The sequence below is a fragment of the Aegilops tauschii genome, chromosome 5, assembly GCF_002575655.3.
Source record: "Aegilops tauschii subsp. strangulata cultivar AL8/78 chromosome 5, Aet v6.0, whole genome shotgun sequence".
NCBI lineage: Eukaryota > Viridiplantae > Streptophyta > Magnoliopsida > Poales > Poaceae > Aegilops > Aegilops tauschii.
The window spans coordinates 475,345,208-475,364,358 of NC_053039.3; the positions used below are offsets into that span (position 1 = coordinate 475,345,208).

Below are 19,151 nucleotides of genomic sequence, written 5' to 3' on the forward strand. Positions count from 1 at the left end.
AAGATGACTGAAAGGCCTCGTTTTCAGTAAGATGGAACAAGAGAGCAACTTGTTGAAAGTAATACATTTGATGTGTGCAGTCCAATGAGTGCTGAGGCACGCAGTGGATATCGTTATGTTCTTACTTCACAGATGATTTGAGTAGATGCTGAGAATATTTACTTGATGAAACACAAGTCTGAATTATTGAAAGGTTCAAGTAATTTCAGAGTGAAGTTGAAGATCGTCGTGACAAGAGGATAAAATGTCTGTGATATGATCATAGAGATGAATATCTGAGTTACGAGTTTGGCACACAATTAAGAAATTGTGGAAATTGTTTCACGACTAATACCGCCTGGAACACCATATTGTGATGGTGTGTCCGAACATCATAACTGCACCCTATTGGATATGGTCCATACCATGATGTCTCTTATCGAATTACAACTATCGTTTATGGGTTAGGCATTAGAGACAACCGCATTCACTTTAAATAGGGCACCACGCAATTCCGTTGAGACGACACCGTATGAACTATGGTTTAGAGAAACCTAAGCTGTCGTTTCTTAAAAGTTTGGGGCTGCGACGCTTATGTGAAAAAGTTTCAGGCTGATAAGCTCGAACCCAAAGCGGATAAATGCATCTTCATAGAATACCCAAAACAGTTGGGTATACCTCCTATTTCAGATCTGGAAGCAAAAGTGATTGTTTCTAGAAACGGGTCCTTTCTAGAGGAAAAGTTTCTCTCGAAAGAATTGAGTGGGAGGATGGTGGAGACTTGATGAGGTCATTGAACCGTCACTTCAACTAATGTGTAGCAGGGCACAGGAAGTTGTTCCTGTGGCACCTACACCAATTGAAGTGGAAGCTTATGATAGTGATCATGAAACTTCAGATCAAGTCACTACCAAACCTCATAGGACGACAAGGATGCGTACTACTTCAGAGTGGTACGTAATCCTGTCTTGGAAGTCATGTTGCTAGACAACAATGAACCTACGAGCTATGGAGAAGCGATGGTGGGCCCGGATTCCGACGAATGGCTCGAGGCCATAAAATCCGAGAGGAACCATGTATGAAAACAAAGTATAGACTTTGAAAGAACTACTTGATGGTCGTAAGGCTGTTGGGTACAGATGTATTTTAAAGGGAAGACAGACAATGATGGTAAGTGTCACCATTAAGAAAGCTCGACTTGTCGTTAAGATGTTTTCCGGCAAGTTCAAGGAGTTGACTGCGATGAGACTTTCTCACTCGTAGCGATGCTAAGAGTCTGTTAGAATTATATTAGCAGTTACTGCATTATTTATGAAATCTTGCAGATAGGATGTCAAAACATTGTTTCCTCGACGATTTTCTTGAGGAAAGGTTGTATGTGATACAACCAGAAGGTTTTGTCAATCCTGAAAGATGCTAACAAGTATGCAAAGCTCCAGCAATCCTTCTAAGGATTGGAGTAAGCATCTTGGAGTTGGAATGAACGCTTTGATGAGATGATCAAAGATTTTGGGTTTATACAAAGTTCATGAGAAACTTGTATTTCCAAAGAAGTGAGTGGGAGCACTATAGAATTTTTGATGAGTATATGTTGTTAACATATTGTTGATCAGAAATGATGTAGAATTTCTGGAAAGCATCCAGGGTTATTTGAAAAGTGTTTTTAATGGAAAACCTGGATTAAGCTACTTGAACATTGAGCATCAAGATCTATAAGGATAGATCAAAAACGCTTAATAGTACTTTCAAATGAATACATACCGTGACAAGATTTTGAAGGAGTTCAAAATAGATCAGCAAAGAAGGAGTTCTTGGCTGTGTTACAAGGTGTGAGTATTGAGTAAGACTCAAGACCTGACCACGGCAGAAGAAAGAGAAAGGACGAAGGTCGTCCCCTATGCTTTAGACGTAGGCTCTACAATATGCTATGCTGTGTACCGCACCTGAAGTGTGCCTTGCCATGAGTTAGTCAAGGGGTACAATAGTGATCCAGGAAGGGATGACATGACAGCGGTCGAACTTATCCTTAGTATCTAGTGGACTAAGGAATTTTCTCGATTATGGAGGTGGAAAGGGGGTTCGTCGTAAAGGGTTACGTCGATGCAAACTTTGACACTAATCCGGATGACTCTGAGTAGTGAACCAGATTCGTATAGTAGAGCAGTTATTTGGAATAGCTCCAAGTAGCGCGTGGTAGCTGCATCTACAAGATGACATAGAGATTTGTAAAGCACACACGGATCTGAATGTTGCAGACCCGTTGACTAAAACCTCTCTCGTAAGCACAACATGATCAAACCCTAGAACTCATTGAGTGTTAATCACATGGTGATGTGAACTAGATTATTGACTCTAGTAAACTCTTGGGTATTAGTCACATGGCGATGTGAACTTTGAGTGTTAATCACATGGTGATGTGAACTAGATTATTGACTCTAGTGCAAGTGGGAGACTGTTGGAAATATACCCTAGAGGCAATAATAAAATGGTTATTATTGTATTTCCTTGTTCATGATAATTGTCTGTTGTTCATGCTATAATTGTATTAACTGGAAACCGTAATACATGTGTGAATACATAGACCACAACATGTCCCTAGTAAGCCTCTAGTTGACTAGCTCATTGATCAATAGATGGTTATGGTTTCCTGACCATGGACATTGGATGTCATTGATAACGGGATCACATCATTAGGAGAATGATGTGATGGACAAGACCCAATCCTAAGCATAGCACAAGATCGTGTAGTTCGTTTGCTAGAGCTTTTCTAATGTCAAGTATCATTTCCTTAGACCATGAGATTGTGCAACTCCCGGATACCGTAGGAATTCTTTGGGTGTACCAAACGTCACAACGTAACTGGGTGGCTATAAAGGTGCACTACAGGTATCTCCGAAAGTGTCTGTTGGGTTGGCACGAATCGAGACTGGGATTTGTCACTCCGTATGACGGAGAGGTATCTCTGGGCCCACTCGGTAATGCATCATCATAATGAGCTCAATGCGACTAAGGAGTTAGCCACGGGATCATGCGTTACGGTACGAGTAAAGTGACTTGCCGGTAACGAGATTGAACAAGGTATTGGGATACCGACGATCGAATCTCGGGCAAGTAACGTACCGATTGACAAAGGGAATTGTATACGGGATTGATTGAATCCTCGACATCGTGGTTCATCCGATGAGATCATCGTGGAACATGTGGGAGCCAACATGGGTATCCAGATCCCGCTGTTGGTTCTTGACCGGAGAGTCGTCTCGGTCATGTCTGCATGTCTCCCGAACCCGTAGGGTCTACACACTTAAGGTTCGGTGACGCTAGAGTTGTAGAGATATTAGTATGCGGTTAACCGAAAGTTGTTCGGAGTCCCGGATGAGATCCTGGACGTCACGAGGAGTTCCGGAATGGTCCGGAGGTAAAGATTTATATATGGGAAGTCCTATTTTGGCCACCGGAAAATGTTCGGGATTTTTCGGTATTGTACCGGGAAGGTTCTAGAAGGTTCCGAAGTGGGGCCCACCTGCATGGGGGGACCCACATGAACGTGGATAGTGGGGGCAAGGCCCCACACCCCTGGTCAAGGCGCACCAAGATCCCACCTTAGAAGGAATAAGATCATATCCCGAAGGGATAAGATCAAGATCCCTAAAAAAGGGGGATAACAATCGGTGGGGAAGGGAAATGATGGGATTTCTTTTCCCCACCTTTGCCAACGCCCCAATGGACTTGGAGGGAAAGAAACCAGCCCCCTCCACCCCTATATATAGTAGGGAGGCGCATGGGAGCAGCACCCCAGGCCCTGGCGCCTCCCTCCCGTGACACCTCTTCCTCCCCGCTTGCGCTTGGCGAAGCCCTGCCGGGATCCCGCTACTTCCACCACCACGCCGTCGTGCTGCTGGATCTCCATCAACTTCTCCTCCCCCCTTGCTGGATCAAGAAGGAGGAGACGTCACCGCTCCGTACGTGTGTTGAACGCGGAGGTGCAGTCCGTTCGGCGCTAGGATCATCGGTGATTTGTATCACGACGAGTACGACTCCATCAACCCCGTTCTCTTGAACGCTTCCGTGCGCGATCTACAAGAGTATGTAGATGCACTCCCCTCTCTCTCGTTGCTAGATGACTCCATAGATTGATCTTGGTGATACGTAGAAAATTTTAAATTTCTGCTACGTTCCCCAACACTAGTTGGAATAGCTTCTACCCACTTAGTAACATAATCAACAACAACGAAAATATGTGTATACCCATTAGAGGAAGGAAACGGTCCCATATAATCAAAGCCCCAAACATCAAATGGTTCAATAACAAGTGAATAGTTCATAGGCATTTCTTGACGTCTACTAATATTACCAATTCTTTGACATTCATCACAAGACAAGACAAACTTACGGGCATCTTTGAAGAGAGTAGGCCAATGAAAATCGGATTGCAATACCTTATGTGCAGTTCTATCTCCAGCATGGTGTCCTCCATAAGCCTCGGAGTGACACTTGCGTAGGATCTGTTCCTGTTCATGCTCAGGTACACAACGTCTAATAACACCATCTACTCCTTCTGTATAAAGGTGTGGGTCATCCCAGAAGTAATGTCTTAAATCATAGATTTTTTTATTTGCTGGTATGTGAAACTAGGCGGTATAAATTTAGCAACAATGTAATTGGCATAATTAGCATACCATGGAGTAGTACGAGAAGCATTTATGACAGCTAATTGTTCATCAGGAAAGCTATCATCAATAGGTAGTGGGTCATCAAGAACATTCTCTAACCTAGACAAGTTGTCTGCAACGGGGTTCTCAGCTCCCTTTCTATCAATAATATGTAAATCAAATTCTTGTAGCAAGAGAACCCATCTAATAAGTCTAGGTTTAGCATCTTTCTTTTCCATAAGGTATTTAATAGCAGCATGATCAGTGTGAACAATTACTTTAGAATGAACAATATAAGGTCTGAACTTATCACAAGCAAATACAACTGCTAAAAAATTCTTTTTCAGTAGTAGCATAATTTCTCTGGGCACTGTCTAGGGTTTTACTAGCATATTGGATAACATTTAATTTCTTATCGACTCTTTGTCCTAGAACAGCACCTACAGCATAATCACTACCATAACACATAATTTCAAAGGGTAAATTCCAATCATGTGGCTGAACAATAGGTGCAGAAATCAAGGCTTTCTTAAGTATTTCAAATGCTTCTACACAATCATCATCAAAGACAAATGAAACATCTTTTTGTAAGAGATTAGTCAGAGGCCTAGAAATTTTTGAGAAGTCTTTAATGAACCTCCTATAAAAACCGGCATGACCAAGGAAACTTCTTATACCTTTAATGTCCTTAGGACACGGCATCTTTTCAACAGCGCCAACTTTAGCTTTTTCAACTTCAATACCTCTTTCAGAAATTTTATGCCCCAAGACAATACCTTCATTAACCATAAAGTGGCACTTTTCCCAATTCAAGACAAGATTAGTTTCTTTACATATCTGCAAAACTCGGTCAAGGTTGCTTAAGCAATATCAAAAGAAGTTATATACACGGAGAAATCATCCATGAAAACCTCAACAATCTTTTCACAAAAGTCAGAGAATATAGCAGTCATACATCTTTGAAAGGTAGCAGGTGCATTACATAAACCAAAAGGCATACGTCTATAAGCAAAGGTACCGAAAGGACAAGTAAAAGTGGTCTTTTCGTGATCCTCTTTTGACACAGGTATTTGAGAGAAACCAGAGTAACCATTTAGAAAGCAAAAATGTGGATGTGTGGATAATCTTTCTAGCATTTGATCAATAAAAGGTAAGGGGTAATGATCTTTTCTAGTAGCTTTATTTAATTTGCGGAAATCAATTACCATTCTATAACCTGTAACAATTCTTTGTGGGATCAATTCGTCTTTATCATTAGGAACAACAGTAATACCTCCCTTCTTAGGGACACAATGGACATGACTTACCCACTGACTATCAGCAATGGGATAAATTATACCTGCCTCCAGAAGCTTTAGTATTTCATTTCTTATCACTCCTTTCATCTTAGGATTTAACTGTCGTTGGTGATCAACAACCGGTTTAGTGTCTTTCTCCAATTTTATTTTGTGTTGGCATGGAGTGGGACTAACGCCCTTAAGATCATCAAGAGTATATCCAATAGCAGCACTGTGCTTCTTCGGAGTTTTCAATAATTTCTCTTCTTCCTGCTCTGAAAGGTTAGCACTAATAATAACATGATATATCTTCTTTTCATCAAGATAAGCATACTTAAGAGTATCAGGTAATGGTTTAAGCTCAAATACGGGATCACCCTTGGGTGGAGGAGGATCCCCTAGGATTTCAACAGGTAGGTTGTGTTTTAGTAAAGGTCCCTGTTTAAAGAATACTTCATCTATTTCTTTTCTTTCATTCATAAACATATCATTTTCGTGGTCTAGCAAATATTGTTCTAAAGGATCATTAGGAGGCACGGCAATAGAAGCAAGACCAATAATTTCATCTTTGCTAGGCAATTCTTTATCATGGGGTTGTCTATGAAATTTAGCAAAATTAAAATCATGAGACATATCCCCTAAACCAACAGTAACAATATCCTTTTCGCAATCTATCCTAGCATTAACAGTATTCAAGAAGGGTCTACCAAATATAATGGGGCAAAAGTCATCTTGTGGGGAACCAAGAACAAGAAAATCAATGGGATATTTAACTTTCCCACACAAGACTTCAACATCTCTAACAATCCCAATTGCTGAAATAGTATCTCTATTGGCAAGCTTAATAGTAACATCAATATCTTCTATCTCAGCAGGTGCAATATCATGCATAATTTCTTTGTCTAAGGAATGAGGTATTGCGCTCGCACTAGCACCCATATCACATAAGCCATGATAGCAATGATCTCCTATTTTAACAGAAACAACAGGCATGCCGACAACAAGTCTATGTTTTTTTTAGTATCGGGTCTAGCAATTCTTTCGGCTTCATCACAGAAGTAAATAACATGCCCATCAATATTATCGACCAAGAGATCCTTAGCCATAGCAATACTAGGTTCAACTTTAATTTGCTCAGGGGGTGTAGGTGTTCTAGCCTTACTCTTACGAACCACAGTTGAAGTTTTAGCATGATCCTTTATTCTAGCAGGGAAAAGTGGTTTCTCAATATAAGCGGTAGGAACAATAGGATCAACATTATAAGTGATAGTCTTTTCTTCAACTTTAATAGGTTCAACTACTTTTACTTCAATGGGAGGATGATATTTAAACCACTTCTCCTTAGGGAGATCAACATGAGTAGCAAATGATTCACAGAAAGAAGCTACTACCTCAGAGTCAAGTCCATATTTAGTGCTAAATTCACGAAAAGCATCGGTATCCATAAAAGATTTAACACAATCAAACTTAGGTGTTATACCTGACTCCTTACCTTCGTCGAGTTCCCAATCTTCAGAGTTGCGTTTAATTCTTTTCAATGAATTCAATAGTCTTCATCATAAAAGAACCAGTATAAGAAGTATCGAGCATGGAGCGATTATTGAGAGAAAGCCGAGCATAATTTTTTTGAATAATAATTTCTCTTGAGAGCTCATGATTGGGGCATGAATAAAACATTGAATTAAGCCTCCCCCAAGCTTGAACGATGCTTTCTCCTTCGCGAGGCCAAAAATTATATATATAATTACGATAACGATGAACCAGATGCATAGGATAAAACTTCTGATGAAATTCCAATTTCAATCGGTTGTAGTTCCATGATTCAATATCATCACATAGCCTAAACCATGTCAATGCCTTTCCCTTCAAAGATAAAGGAAAGACCTTCTTATTGATAACATCCTCGGGCATACCTGCAAGCTTAAATAATCCACAAACTTCATCCACATAGATTAGGTGCATATCGGGATGTAATGTTCCATCTCCTGTAAAAGGATTAGCTAGCAGTTTCTCTATCATACCCGAAGGAATTTCAAAGTAAAAAATTTCAGTAGGTTCAGTAGGTTGAGGAGCAAATCTTTGCTCTACTGGTCGGGGTGAAGATGCCCCGAACAATCCCCTCAAAGGATTATTTTCCATAGTAACAAGTGACAGTAAATTTCAGCACACTATATAAATTTTTCCTTACCAAATTCCACCTACCAAAGGCGCTTCACTCCCCAGCAACGGCGCCAGAAAAGAGTCTTGATGACCCACAAGTATAGGGGATCTATCGTAGTCCTTTAGATAAGTAAGAGTGTCAAACCCAACGAGGAGCAGAAGGAAATGACAAGCGGTTTTCAGTAAGGTATTCTTTGCAAGCACCGAAATTATCGGTAACAGATAGTTTTATGATAAGGTAATTCGTAACGGGTGACAAGTAACAAAAGTAAACAAGGTGCAGCAAGGTGGCCTAATCCTTTTTGTAGCAAAGGACAAGCCTGGACAAACTCTTATATAAAGGAAAACGCTCCCGAGGACACATGGGAATTATCGTCAAGCTAGTTTTCATCATGCTCATATGATTCGCGTTCGTTACTTTGATAATTTCATATGTGGGTGGACCGGTGCTTGGGTACTGCCATTCCTTGGACAAGCATCCCACTTATGATTAACCCCTCTCGTAAGCATCCGCGACTACAAAGAAGAATTAAGGAAACCTAACCATAGCATGAAATATGTGGATCCAAATCAGCCCCTTACGAAGCAAAGCATAAACTAGGGTTTAAGCTTCTGTCACTCTAGCAACCCATCATCTACTTATTACTTCCCAATGCCTTCCCCTAGGCCCAAACAATGGTGAAGTGTCATGTAGTCGACGTTCACATAACACCACTAGAGGAAAGACAACATACATCTCATCAAAATATCAAACGAATACCAAATTCACATGACTACTTATAACAAGACTTCTCCCATGTCCTCAGGAACAAACGTAACTACTCACAAATCATATTCATGTTCATAATCAGAGGGGTATTAATATGCATAAAGGATCTAAACATATGATCTTTCATCGAATAAACCAACTAGCATCAACTACAAGGAGTAATCAACACTACTAGCAACCCACAGGTACCAATCTGAGGTTTTGAGACAAAGATCGGATACAAGAGATGAACTAGGGTTTGAGAGGAGATGGTGCTGGTGAAGATGTTGATGGAGATTGACCCCCTCCCGATGAGAGGATCGATGGTGACGATTTCCCCCTCCCGGAGGGATGTTTCCCCGGCAGAACAGCTCTGCCGGAGCCCTAGATTGATTCCGCCAAGGTTCCGCCTTAAGACGGCGGCGCTTCGTCCCGAAAGCTTCTTCTGTATTTTTTTCAGGGCAAAAGACACCTTATACCAGAAGATGGGCGTCGGGGGCCTGCTAGGTGGCCCATGAGGCAGGGGGGCGCGGCCAGGGGGTAGGGCGCGGCCTCCACCCTCGTGGACGGTGCGTGGCTCCCTTTTGGTGCTTTCTTCGCCCGATATTTTTAGTATATTCCAAAACTGACTTTCGTGGAGTTTCAGGACTTTTGGAGTTGTGCAGAATAGGTCTCAAATATTTGCTCCTTTTCCAGCCCAGAATTCCAGCTGTCGGCATTATCCCTCTTCATGTAAACCTTGTAAAATAAGAGAGAAAAGGTATAAGTATTGTGACATAATGTGTAAAAACAATCCATAATGCAATAAATATCGATATAAAAGCATGATGCAAAATGGACGTATCAGTCACCCCATAGTCAGCAGGGAAGGGGAAGCGAGTATCGACGCTATTCTTTGCGAGACGAGCTTCAGGCTCGCCAATGGCGATTCCTTGAAAATCCAGCGATGAAGACATTTCAGGATTGGAACACACGGTTTAAGAGATAAACCATTTTAAACAAAAATATATACGAAAAATGGAAAACTTCTCGATTGCGGCAAGTGGCGCACACGAGTAACCTTTTCAGCGAGGTGCCCTTTAACTAGTAGTTTTGATTTAAGAGTCGTTGACATCAAATAGTCGAGGATACGCATGAAGCGAGGCACAATTGGCCAGCACAACAGTGTTGTGTAACAAGGCCCATCGGCTTGCTGGAAGTTTGACTTTCTATGATGTTTGTTGCCGCATGTGGCTGACAAATCCGCCTGAGGGCATTTGCATCCCAGTTATTATTGAATTAAAACTGTTTTTTCCTCTAGTTTTTTTTGTTTCTTTTTCTTTTTTGGTTTTCTTTCTCTTTTTATTTTTTCTTTTCATTTTAAATTGTGAGTTGGTTTATCTTTTTTTCTTCCGGGTTTGTTTTTATTCTGGTTTTTTCCTTTGCAAATTTTCCATTTTTACAGTTTTGATGCAATTTTTTTCTAATATATGGTGAACATTTTTCTCAAATTGCATTGAATTGCATACACGATGATTCTTTTTAAATATGCAGTGACCTTTTATATTATACAACGAACATTTTAAAATACACACTAAAAAATTTAAACACGTATGGAATATTTTGTTTATTTTTTATTTCTTAATAGGTTTTTAAATATTAAGCTTTGTAAAAAAATTCCAACAACCGTTTTTGAGAGAAAAACAATAAATAAAACAATCAAGCCAGCTCGCTACAGTGGGCCAGCCCATAGCACCTCGCTTCAAGCATAACCTCGGCTATTTGACACCAACATATATGTCGTCAAATACTCAAATAGATGGTCTCTTATTATTATCATTGGGGAATTCTCTGCCATAAGTAGTCGCTCACAACACCGCTCGTTGGGTCGACCCATGTGGGGTTTTGTTTTCCTCTGGTTTCTTCTCAGCTATTGTTGTTTTCCCTGAGTTGGTTTTTGTATGTGTGGTTTTATTTCTTCCGTAGGTTTCCGGCCAGTTTTTTCATTTGATATATTTCAATTTTCTATTTTTGAATCCATGAATTTTTTTAAATGCATGGGTATTTAAAAAATATGAAATTTTTTAAAATGCCTGAAAATTTTAAAAAATCCATCTTATTTTCTAAAATTGACGAACATTGTTTTTCAATTCTTGAACATTCTTAAGCGTATGAATACTTTAAAAATTAAAGAAAATTTATATGAATTAATGAATATTTTAGAATTTTGCAGATTTTTTACAAATTATGAACAATTTTTTAATATGGGTTTTGTATTTTATTTTTATTTTTTGCACTATACATAGTGAAAACAGATGGTGAATCATGGACTGAACTGGACGGGGAGCGCATATCGCAGGCCGACCCAACATTTTGGGTCTATTCCACTCCGGATTGTTGCGAATCGCACTGTATCATCCACCCAATTGTCGGAACCGCTGCCCCGATGCTAGATGTCGTCACGGAACTGCCGGGCCACCCTTTACTCATTAGCCCCTGACGCTGTACAAAGTGGAGCACTGGGGGTGCCTTTTCTGGCCTAGGTAATAGGACGTGCGGTGAAGGCTGAACTACACAATAGATCCTGAGAGCCAGAAATGTTTTAATCAAGAAAAATGGACGGCCAAAAATGACAAGAGCATGAGAAAGCTGAGAAAGAGCTCAACTTTATTGTCCTAAAATAAATATGAGAATAGGGCCAGGGTGAAGCCCCTTTTGTTAAAAAAGAACAGTAATATCAAAAAATGTGGCATTAATATTTTTCCATGGTTGCTAAAGAAATCTATTATCCTCGCGACAACATTATTTTGCTATAAAAAATGTTAGATTTGCCATGCCGGAAAAAAAATCTGAACTTCGACTTGTATATAGCAAAATAAAAGAACCGAATCCACGGTCAGAGCAAGCGATGAAAAAGTGAATGTCTCCTTTGGTTTGGAGAAATTTTGTAAGGATTTCATAGAATATGATTTATATATGAAAAATTCCTTTAGTGCCATTTGATTTATAGGAATAGAATCCTATTTCTATGAAGAAATTCTTTCTATTCACCACATTTCATAGGAAAATAATTATTAGCCTAAATTTAATGGGAAAAAAATCCTATGATGTAAATCAAAGAACATCTCCTTTCCTATTCCTACTCGTATGATTTGATTTTTCTATTCCTATGATTTTCCTAACTGTGAACCAAAAGAGGCCGAAGTATCTCTCCGTCTTCTCGTCTCCTGTTCTCCGACAGTCCGACTCGAATCCATGAGCGGGGCCGGCGCGGCGCTGGCCTCGTCGGCATTAGGCCTCTGCGGGGAGGACGCGAGGGCGGGTCGAGGCGCAGGTGGAGGCGCTGGCCGCCGACCGCGCGCATCCAGAGGCGACAAGGGGTGAGGGGGAGGAGGCCTGCAAGGCGATACTTCCGGGGGGCAAGGACACGCTCGCCGGTAATAAGACACCGCCCATTGCCTCGTACTGGTCCTCCACATTTAGGGTTAATTTTGATCCCGGTAATAACAAATTTAGGGTTGTGTTATTGTGGCTCTGTTAGATTTTGTTTCTGCGTCCTGAGGTTCTCTGACGATTTGGCAACACATCAATCTGCTTCACCTGGCGTTGTAGAGTAGCAACATCCTCGAATCTGTACAGATCTGTCGCAATAAACAAAGTTGCCCCTGGAGAGCATCGCATAGAAATGACAGCGGCGAAGATCCGTCGCTTGCGTATCGTATATGCTAAACATCAGGGAGCTCTTGCTATTTTGGCCATCGTGAATATGTTACTTTGTGCAGATTTTACCTTTACGTCGCATTTGCATTTGTAATTTTGTATGCTAGAGTTCTCTACCTTCCACTTTCAGAAAGGAAAGTGGAACATTTGTACTAATATCGCTGCCTTGGGTACTCAATGTAGAACTCAAAGAGGGTGATCTGGAGGATGCCAGAGTTTGTAGAGCTCTTCTTGCCCTACCAAGCACTGAATCTAAGGTAATGTAGTTACCGAGAAATCAGATGCATTACTCAAAAGCTTGCACTCCAGCTTGGGCATCTCATTGACTTTCCTAATTCCATTTTTGCATCTCTGTTTGGTTCCGTTAATGTTAATCGAAGCCGAAGGAAGTTCAAGATCGTCTAGAGCTTGGTGAAGACACTGGGGATCATGAGCACAGTGTAAAAGCGCTGAGAGCAAACCTTAGAAAACTAAAGGGAGCATTTGAGACCCTGATATCAAAGAAGGATAAGGATATTTATTCTGTAAAAGTTGTTCTTTTGAACCAGTTGAGGACAATGGAAAAGGACAGCATGCTCTCTGAGAACAAGAAACTAGAGGCAGCACAAGCTACTGAAGAAGCGAAGAAGCTTCAGCAGAACGTGCAGGCGCTGCGCGTCGCAACCCAAAACAAGGACAATGAGATTGGCAGACTCCATGCAGAAGCTCTTGTGGCTCAACAGAAGCTACATGAAATGGATTCCTTGCTGAAGGAGAAAAATGAAAGTATTGAAAAACTCCGTGCGGAAAACATTGGATTACGTGCTGTAAAGGATTTTGTTTGGAGCCAGTTCCGGATAAAGGAGCAGGAGCTGCTGGACTACGCCATGCTTCTTAAGAACAAGGAAGTGGCGACAGCACAAGCTACTGAAGCTTCGCAAAAGCTAGTAAAGGATAATCGCACGATGGAAGCAGAAGTTGTTGATTATGGAAACACGTTATTGATTCTAGAGGATAAGCTAACGGACATGCGCTCGTTGGTGAAGGAGAAAGAGGACGAAATCCAAGAACTCAAAAGTCGCCAACCTGATATCACTAGTCTGAAGCGCAAGTTTGCCTCTTCCTTGTCAAATGTAAGTATGTCATTTCCAAGTATAGTATTCTTTGCACTAGTAGAAAATTAGGCTTTGGTCACAGGGCAATATTCACATTAGTCCCGGTTCAGTCACGAACCGGGACTAATGTGAGCATTGGTCCCGGTTCGTGCGGCCAGGGGCCTGCCGGGCCTCGTGGGGCCATTGGTCCCGGTTCGTCCAGCCCCTTTGGTCCCGGTTGGTGGGACAAACCGGGACCAATGGGCCTCGCTCCTGGCCCACCACCATTGGTCCCGGTTGGTGGCTTGAACCGGGACCAGAGGCTCACCCTTTAGTCCCGGTTCATACCACAAACCGGGACTAAAGGGTTGGTCCTAGTAGCGGTCAGAGTTTAGTCCCACCTCGCCAACCGAAGGGCGCTCACACCGGTTTATAAGCCCGTCCCTCTCTGCCTTGTTGAGGTCCTCTCAAAGTGAAAATAGATGCCCTTATACAGGGAATTTGACCTAAATTCACAGTAAATTTCTTTGAATTTCATAGAAATTTATTATGAATTTAGGTTGAATTTTCTCTATAGGCGCATCTATGTTCATTTTTTTATAGTAAATAAAATAAATAAACCTTAATAAAATAAATAAAAATAAATAAACCTTAATAAAATAAAATAAAATAAACTATAGTAACTAAAATAAATAAACTTTAATAAATTAAATAAAAATAGCAGCAGTAAAATAAATAAAAATAAAATAAATAAAGTAAAATACATAAGTAATTAGAAACAAAATGGAATAAAATAAATAAGTTTTTTGTTGTAAGTAGAAACAAAACAAAATAAATAAAGCAAAAGAGAAAACAAAAAACAGGGGAAAAAATTATGCCACCTACTGGGCCACCACGGCCTGAATACGACTTGAAACCCATCCATGGGCCAGGATTCAGGCCCGCAGAAGGCCCAGTAGGCCCCACAGGCAAAGAGAACGGTTAGGCCCGAAAGCCTGCAGTTGAGAGGAGCTCGAGAGGGTGGGCGCAGCAGCGCTTATAAACCACTCTCGAGCTCTCTCAACTAGCGAGGTGGGACTAAACTTTTGACGCGGGGCAGCACAAGGCCTTTGGTCCCGGTTGGTGCCACCAACCGGGACTAAAGGGGGCATTGGTCCCGGTTCGTGGCACCAACCGGGACCAAAGGCCTTTAGTCCCAGTTGGTGCCACGAACCGGGACCAATGAGTTGCCTATATATACCCCATCGTCACAGCAGAGCACTCCACAGTGCTCTGTTTTTTCTGGCCGGCGAGGGGAGGGCATTTGGGTGCTCTAGCTCACCTCCTATGCACATGAGGTGTTCGATGAAATGTCTGAGCCACACTAGTTAATCTTTCTCCTCTCGAAACTCGACCTCCGAGCTCCATTTTCCCCAAGATTTGTCTAGGTTTAGCGGTCCGTCACGTCCCGTCCCCGTCTTCACCGCCGTCGATCGCCCGCGCCGATCTCGTCGCCAGCACCACCGTGGTGAGCCTCTTATTCTTATCTTCTTTCTGAAAAAAAAATCTTACTTTAGATAGATACTTGTCTAATTTTGGTACTTTTATTATTCCTTCTTATTACATAGTGCGATGGTTTTGGTATCCGCCCCCGTCGGCCCTCGTCAAATGATAAACGATGAAGATTATCCATGGTTACGGCGCAATAAGCAAATGACACAAGCGAAGAAAAAGTGAAGACTTTTCTCCCGCAACTATTATGATGATACCATGCCAACTTTGTAACAGACGAGTATGATACCATTGTCCGTTTTGTACACGAAGTGCATCCAGTTTTTGCCGTAACCCTCTCAACTTTCTTGCACATGCTATGTGGATGAAATGATGATACCATGCCAACTTTCAACCTTTTCAGAGTTCATTTGAAATGCTTTTTAATTTTAGGGTCTTATAGCTCGAAATAATTAGTAATGCATGAAAAATAACAAATGAAGTCAGAAAGGGTTGAAAATTGATGAGATGTGGCTTTGAATGGTGCATTTTGAACACACAAAAAGTCAGGAGTTCAAATAAGTTTTAAAAAATGAAATCCCTTTGTAACAGACGAGTTTCCGTATGAAATCCTGATACTTCGAAAGAGATTGTCCGTTTTGTACACGAAGTGCATCCAGTTTTTGCCGTAACCCTCTCAACTTTCTTGCACATGCTATGTGGATGAAATGATGATACCATGCCAACTTTCAACCTTTTCAGAGTTCATTTGAAATGCTTTTCAATTGTAGGGTCTTATAGCTCAAAATAATCAGTAAATGCATGAAAAATAACAAATGAAGTCAGAAAGGGTTGAAAATTGATGAGATGTGGCTTTGAATGGTGCATTTTGAACACACAAAAAGTCAGGAGTTCAAATAAGTTTAAAAAAAATGAAATCCCTTTGTAACAGACGGGTTTCCGTATGAAATCCTGATACTTCGAAAGAGATTGTCCGTTTTGTACACGAAGTGCATCCAGTTTTTGCCGTAACCCTCTCAACTTTCTTGCACATGCTATGTGGATGAAATGATGATACCATGCCAACTTTCAACCTTTTCAGAGTTCATTTGAAATGCTTTTCAATTGTAGGGTCTTATAGCTCAAAATAATCAGTAAATGCATGAAAAATAACAAATGAAGTCAGAAAGGGTTGAAAATTGATGAGATGTGGCTTTGAATGGTGCATTTTGAACACACAAAAAGTCAGGAGTTCAAATAAGTTCTAAAAAAATGAAATCCCTTTGTAACAGACGGGTTTCCGTATGAAATCCTGATACTTCGAAAGAGATTGTCCGTTTTGTACACGAAGTGCATCCAGTTTTTGCCGTAACCCTCTCAACTTTCTTGCACATGCTATGTGGATGAAATGATGATACCATGCCAACTTTCAACCTTTTCAGAGTTCATTTGAAATGCTTTTCAATTTTAGGGTCTTATAGCTCAAAATAATCAGTAAATGCATGAAAAATGGTGCATGAAAAATAACAAATAAAATAAATAAGTAATTAGAAACAAAATAATATAAACTTTAATAAAATATATAAGTAGAAACAAAATAAAATAAACTTTAATAACATAAATAAAATTTATGAAACTAAAATTATCAAAGTATTTTCTGTTCAAAACATTATAAGCAACCGCTAGTATTATTGAAACTAAAATTATATAAAATTGATGCAACTAAAATTATCGAAGTATTTTCTGTTCAAAATCATTGAAAGCAAAAATAATTTTCATAAAGAACTTTTTTGTTAGAAACTTTAATAGCAAAAAGAATTATCATAAAGTAAAATAAATAAGTAATTAGAAACAAAATAAAATAAAATAAATAAGTTTTTTGTTGTAAGTAGAAACAAAACAAAATAAATAAAGCAAAAAAACAAAAAAACAGGGAAAAAATAAAAATTATGCCACCTACTGGGTCACCATGGCCTGAATACGACTAGAAACCCATCCATGGGCCAGGATTCAGGCCCGCAGAAGGCCCAGTAGGCCCACAGGCATGTACAGAGAGGTTAGGCCCGTAAGCCTGCTTTAGAGAGGAGCTCGACAGCTCAGGCGCACCGCACCTTATAAACAGGTGCGGCTCTCTCTCAGCTAGCGAGGTGGGACTAAACTCCCACCACCACGCCGCTGTGCAAGGTCATTGGTCCCGGTTGGTGGCACGAACCGGGACCAATGCCCCCTTTGGTCCCGGTTCGTGGCACCAACCGGGACCAATGCCCCCCCCTTTAGTCCCGGTTGGTGCCACCAACTGGGACCAAAGGCCGCCGCTTCCCGCCCTTTGGGCTGCTGAAAAGAGGCCTTTGGTCCCGGTTGGTGGCACCAACCGGGACTAAAGGGGGCATTAGTCCCGGTTGGTGCCACGAACCGAGACTAATGCTTGGACTATATTTCAAACACTTGTGAAAATTTTCAGTTTTCATCGCCAGTTGCCTCCCCCCGCCGTTAGGCTGCTCCACCTCGCCGTCTACGCCGCCGCCAACGCCGTCGCCTCCCCGAGCCCGCGCCGTCCTCGTCGCCGGCATCCCTGAGCCCGCCGTCCTCGTCGTCCCCGTCGCCGCGTGCCTCCCCGAGCCCACCCCTCCACGTCCCTGTCGCCGCCTGCCGTCCCGAGACCGCCGTCCCCGTCACCGCGTGCCGCCCCGAGCCCGCCGTCCTCGTCGCCGGACTCCTGCCATCGCCGCCCCCCTCGAAGTGAGCCCCCCTTTCCCATGGTCCCGATCGAGCGCCGCTCTTGCGCCCGAGTGCCCCTTGCTCTCTGCCGCCCCTGCTCCATGGTCGCAGCCGGCCCCGACGCATTGAAGAGCAGAAGGAGAGGAGAAGGAGAGGAGAGGAGAAGGAGTGGAGCAGCAGCAAGACGCCGTCCAATTTTCTGATTTTTTTTACAGATATGAACAGTGCATATAGAGGGTGTTTGATCAAATGCTAGATGGCTTTGGGCATTTTTAGAATTTATGATATTTTTAGAATGTGCTAAATATGTCAAAAAATGTTTTTTTGTTCATATACAGAAAGTTTTTATATATGACTATGGATATATGAGCAATGATGATCCATGGATGTATGCATTGATATATATGAGAAACGATGTTCATAGAATATTTACCAAGTATATATGTATTTTTGTTCATAGCATTTTTTTCCATTTATATATGTATGTGGCTATAGATGGATGTATATGAGAAATGATGATCCATGGAAAAGTTTTATATATGCAAAAGTTATATTTTTAGAAAAGTTTTATATATCTAGCTAGGAAAGGAAGAAGAAGAAAAAGAAGGAGACGAAAAAGGAAAATAAGAAGAGGAAGAAAGGAGAAGAAGAGGAGAGGAAGAAGAGGAGAAATAAATAAGAAGAGGAAAAAAGAAGAAAAAGAAGAGGAGAAGAAGAAAGGAATAGAAGAGTAGAAGAAAAAATAGAAAAAATTCTATTTTTTCTTTTTCTCTCCTCTATTCCTTTCTTCTTCTCCTCTTTTTTTTTCTTCTTTTTTTTTCGATCTTCTCCTCTATTCCTTTCTTCTTCTCCTCTTTTTATTTCTTCTTCGTTTTCTTATGTTTTATCGGGTCTGTCGTCGTCGATATACCCCTCTCCCGATAACTTCAACACGAGGGGGGGTCGATATACCCCTCCCCGATAATATTATTTTCCCATGTACGTATGTCGTCGTTGTCGATATAACCCCCTCCCGATAACTTCAACACGTGGGGGGGGGTCGATATACCCCCTCCCCGATAACATTATTTTCCCATGTATGTATGTCGTCGTTGTCGATATATATAACTCCCTCCCAGATAACTTCGACATGATGGACGGTCGATATTTATACCCCCTCTCGGCCGTGATAACTTATACCACGGGAGCACCCCCGGCCCTCTCGCTCGACCAAAACTCTCGAGGACACCCAAACCCTAGAAAAAAACGATGTCGGTCTCCTACCCCCTCCCGCGGCGCCCCTACCCTTGAAGCGTTGTCGAGGCCACCCCAAACCCGGAATAAGCTAGGTCTACGTTTGCACTAATATATCCACCTGCTGTCATGTTTGTGTAATAAT

At 41.4% G+C, this 19,151-nt stretch overlaps 1 protein-coding gene across 1 annotated transcript in view; it reads left to right on the top strand.

Annotated features, from left to right (window-relative positions):
* LOC109764309 (uncharacterized) overlaps positions 1 to 19,151 on the top strand; it is a 35,940-nt gene that overhangs the window by 10,996 nt on the left and 5,793 nt on the right. The window contains exons 2-4 of the mRNA XM_040390024.1: positions 12,088 to 12,229; positions 12,696 to 12,769; positions 12,893 to 13,624. Of these exons, the coding sequence (XP_040245958.1) occupies positions 12,088 to 12,229; positions 12,696 to 12,769; positions 12,893 to 13,624 (948 nt within the window). The remainder of the gene's footprint in view (positions 1 to 12,087; positions 12,230 to 12,695; positions 12,770 to 12,892; positions 13,625 to 19,151) is intronic.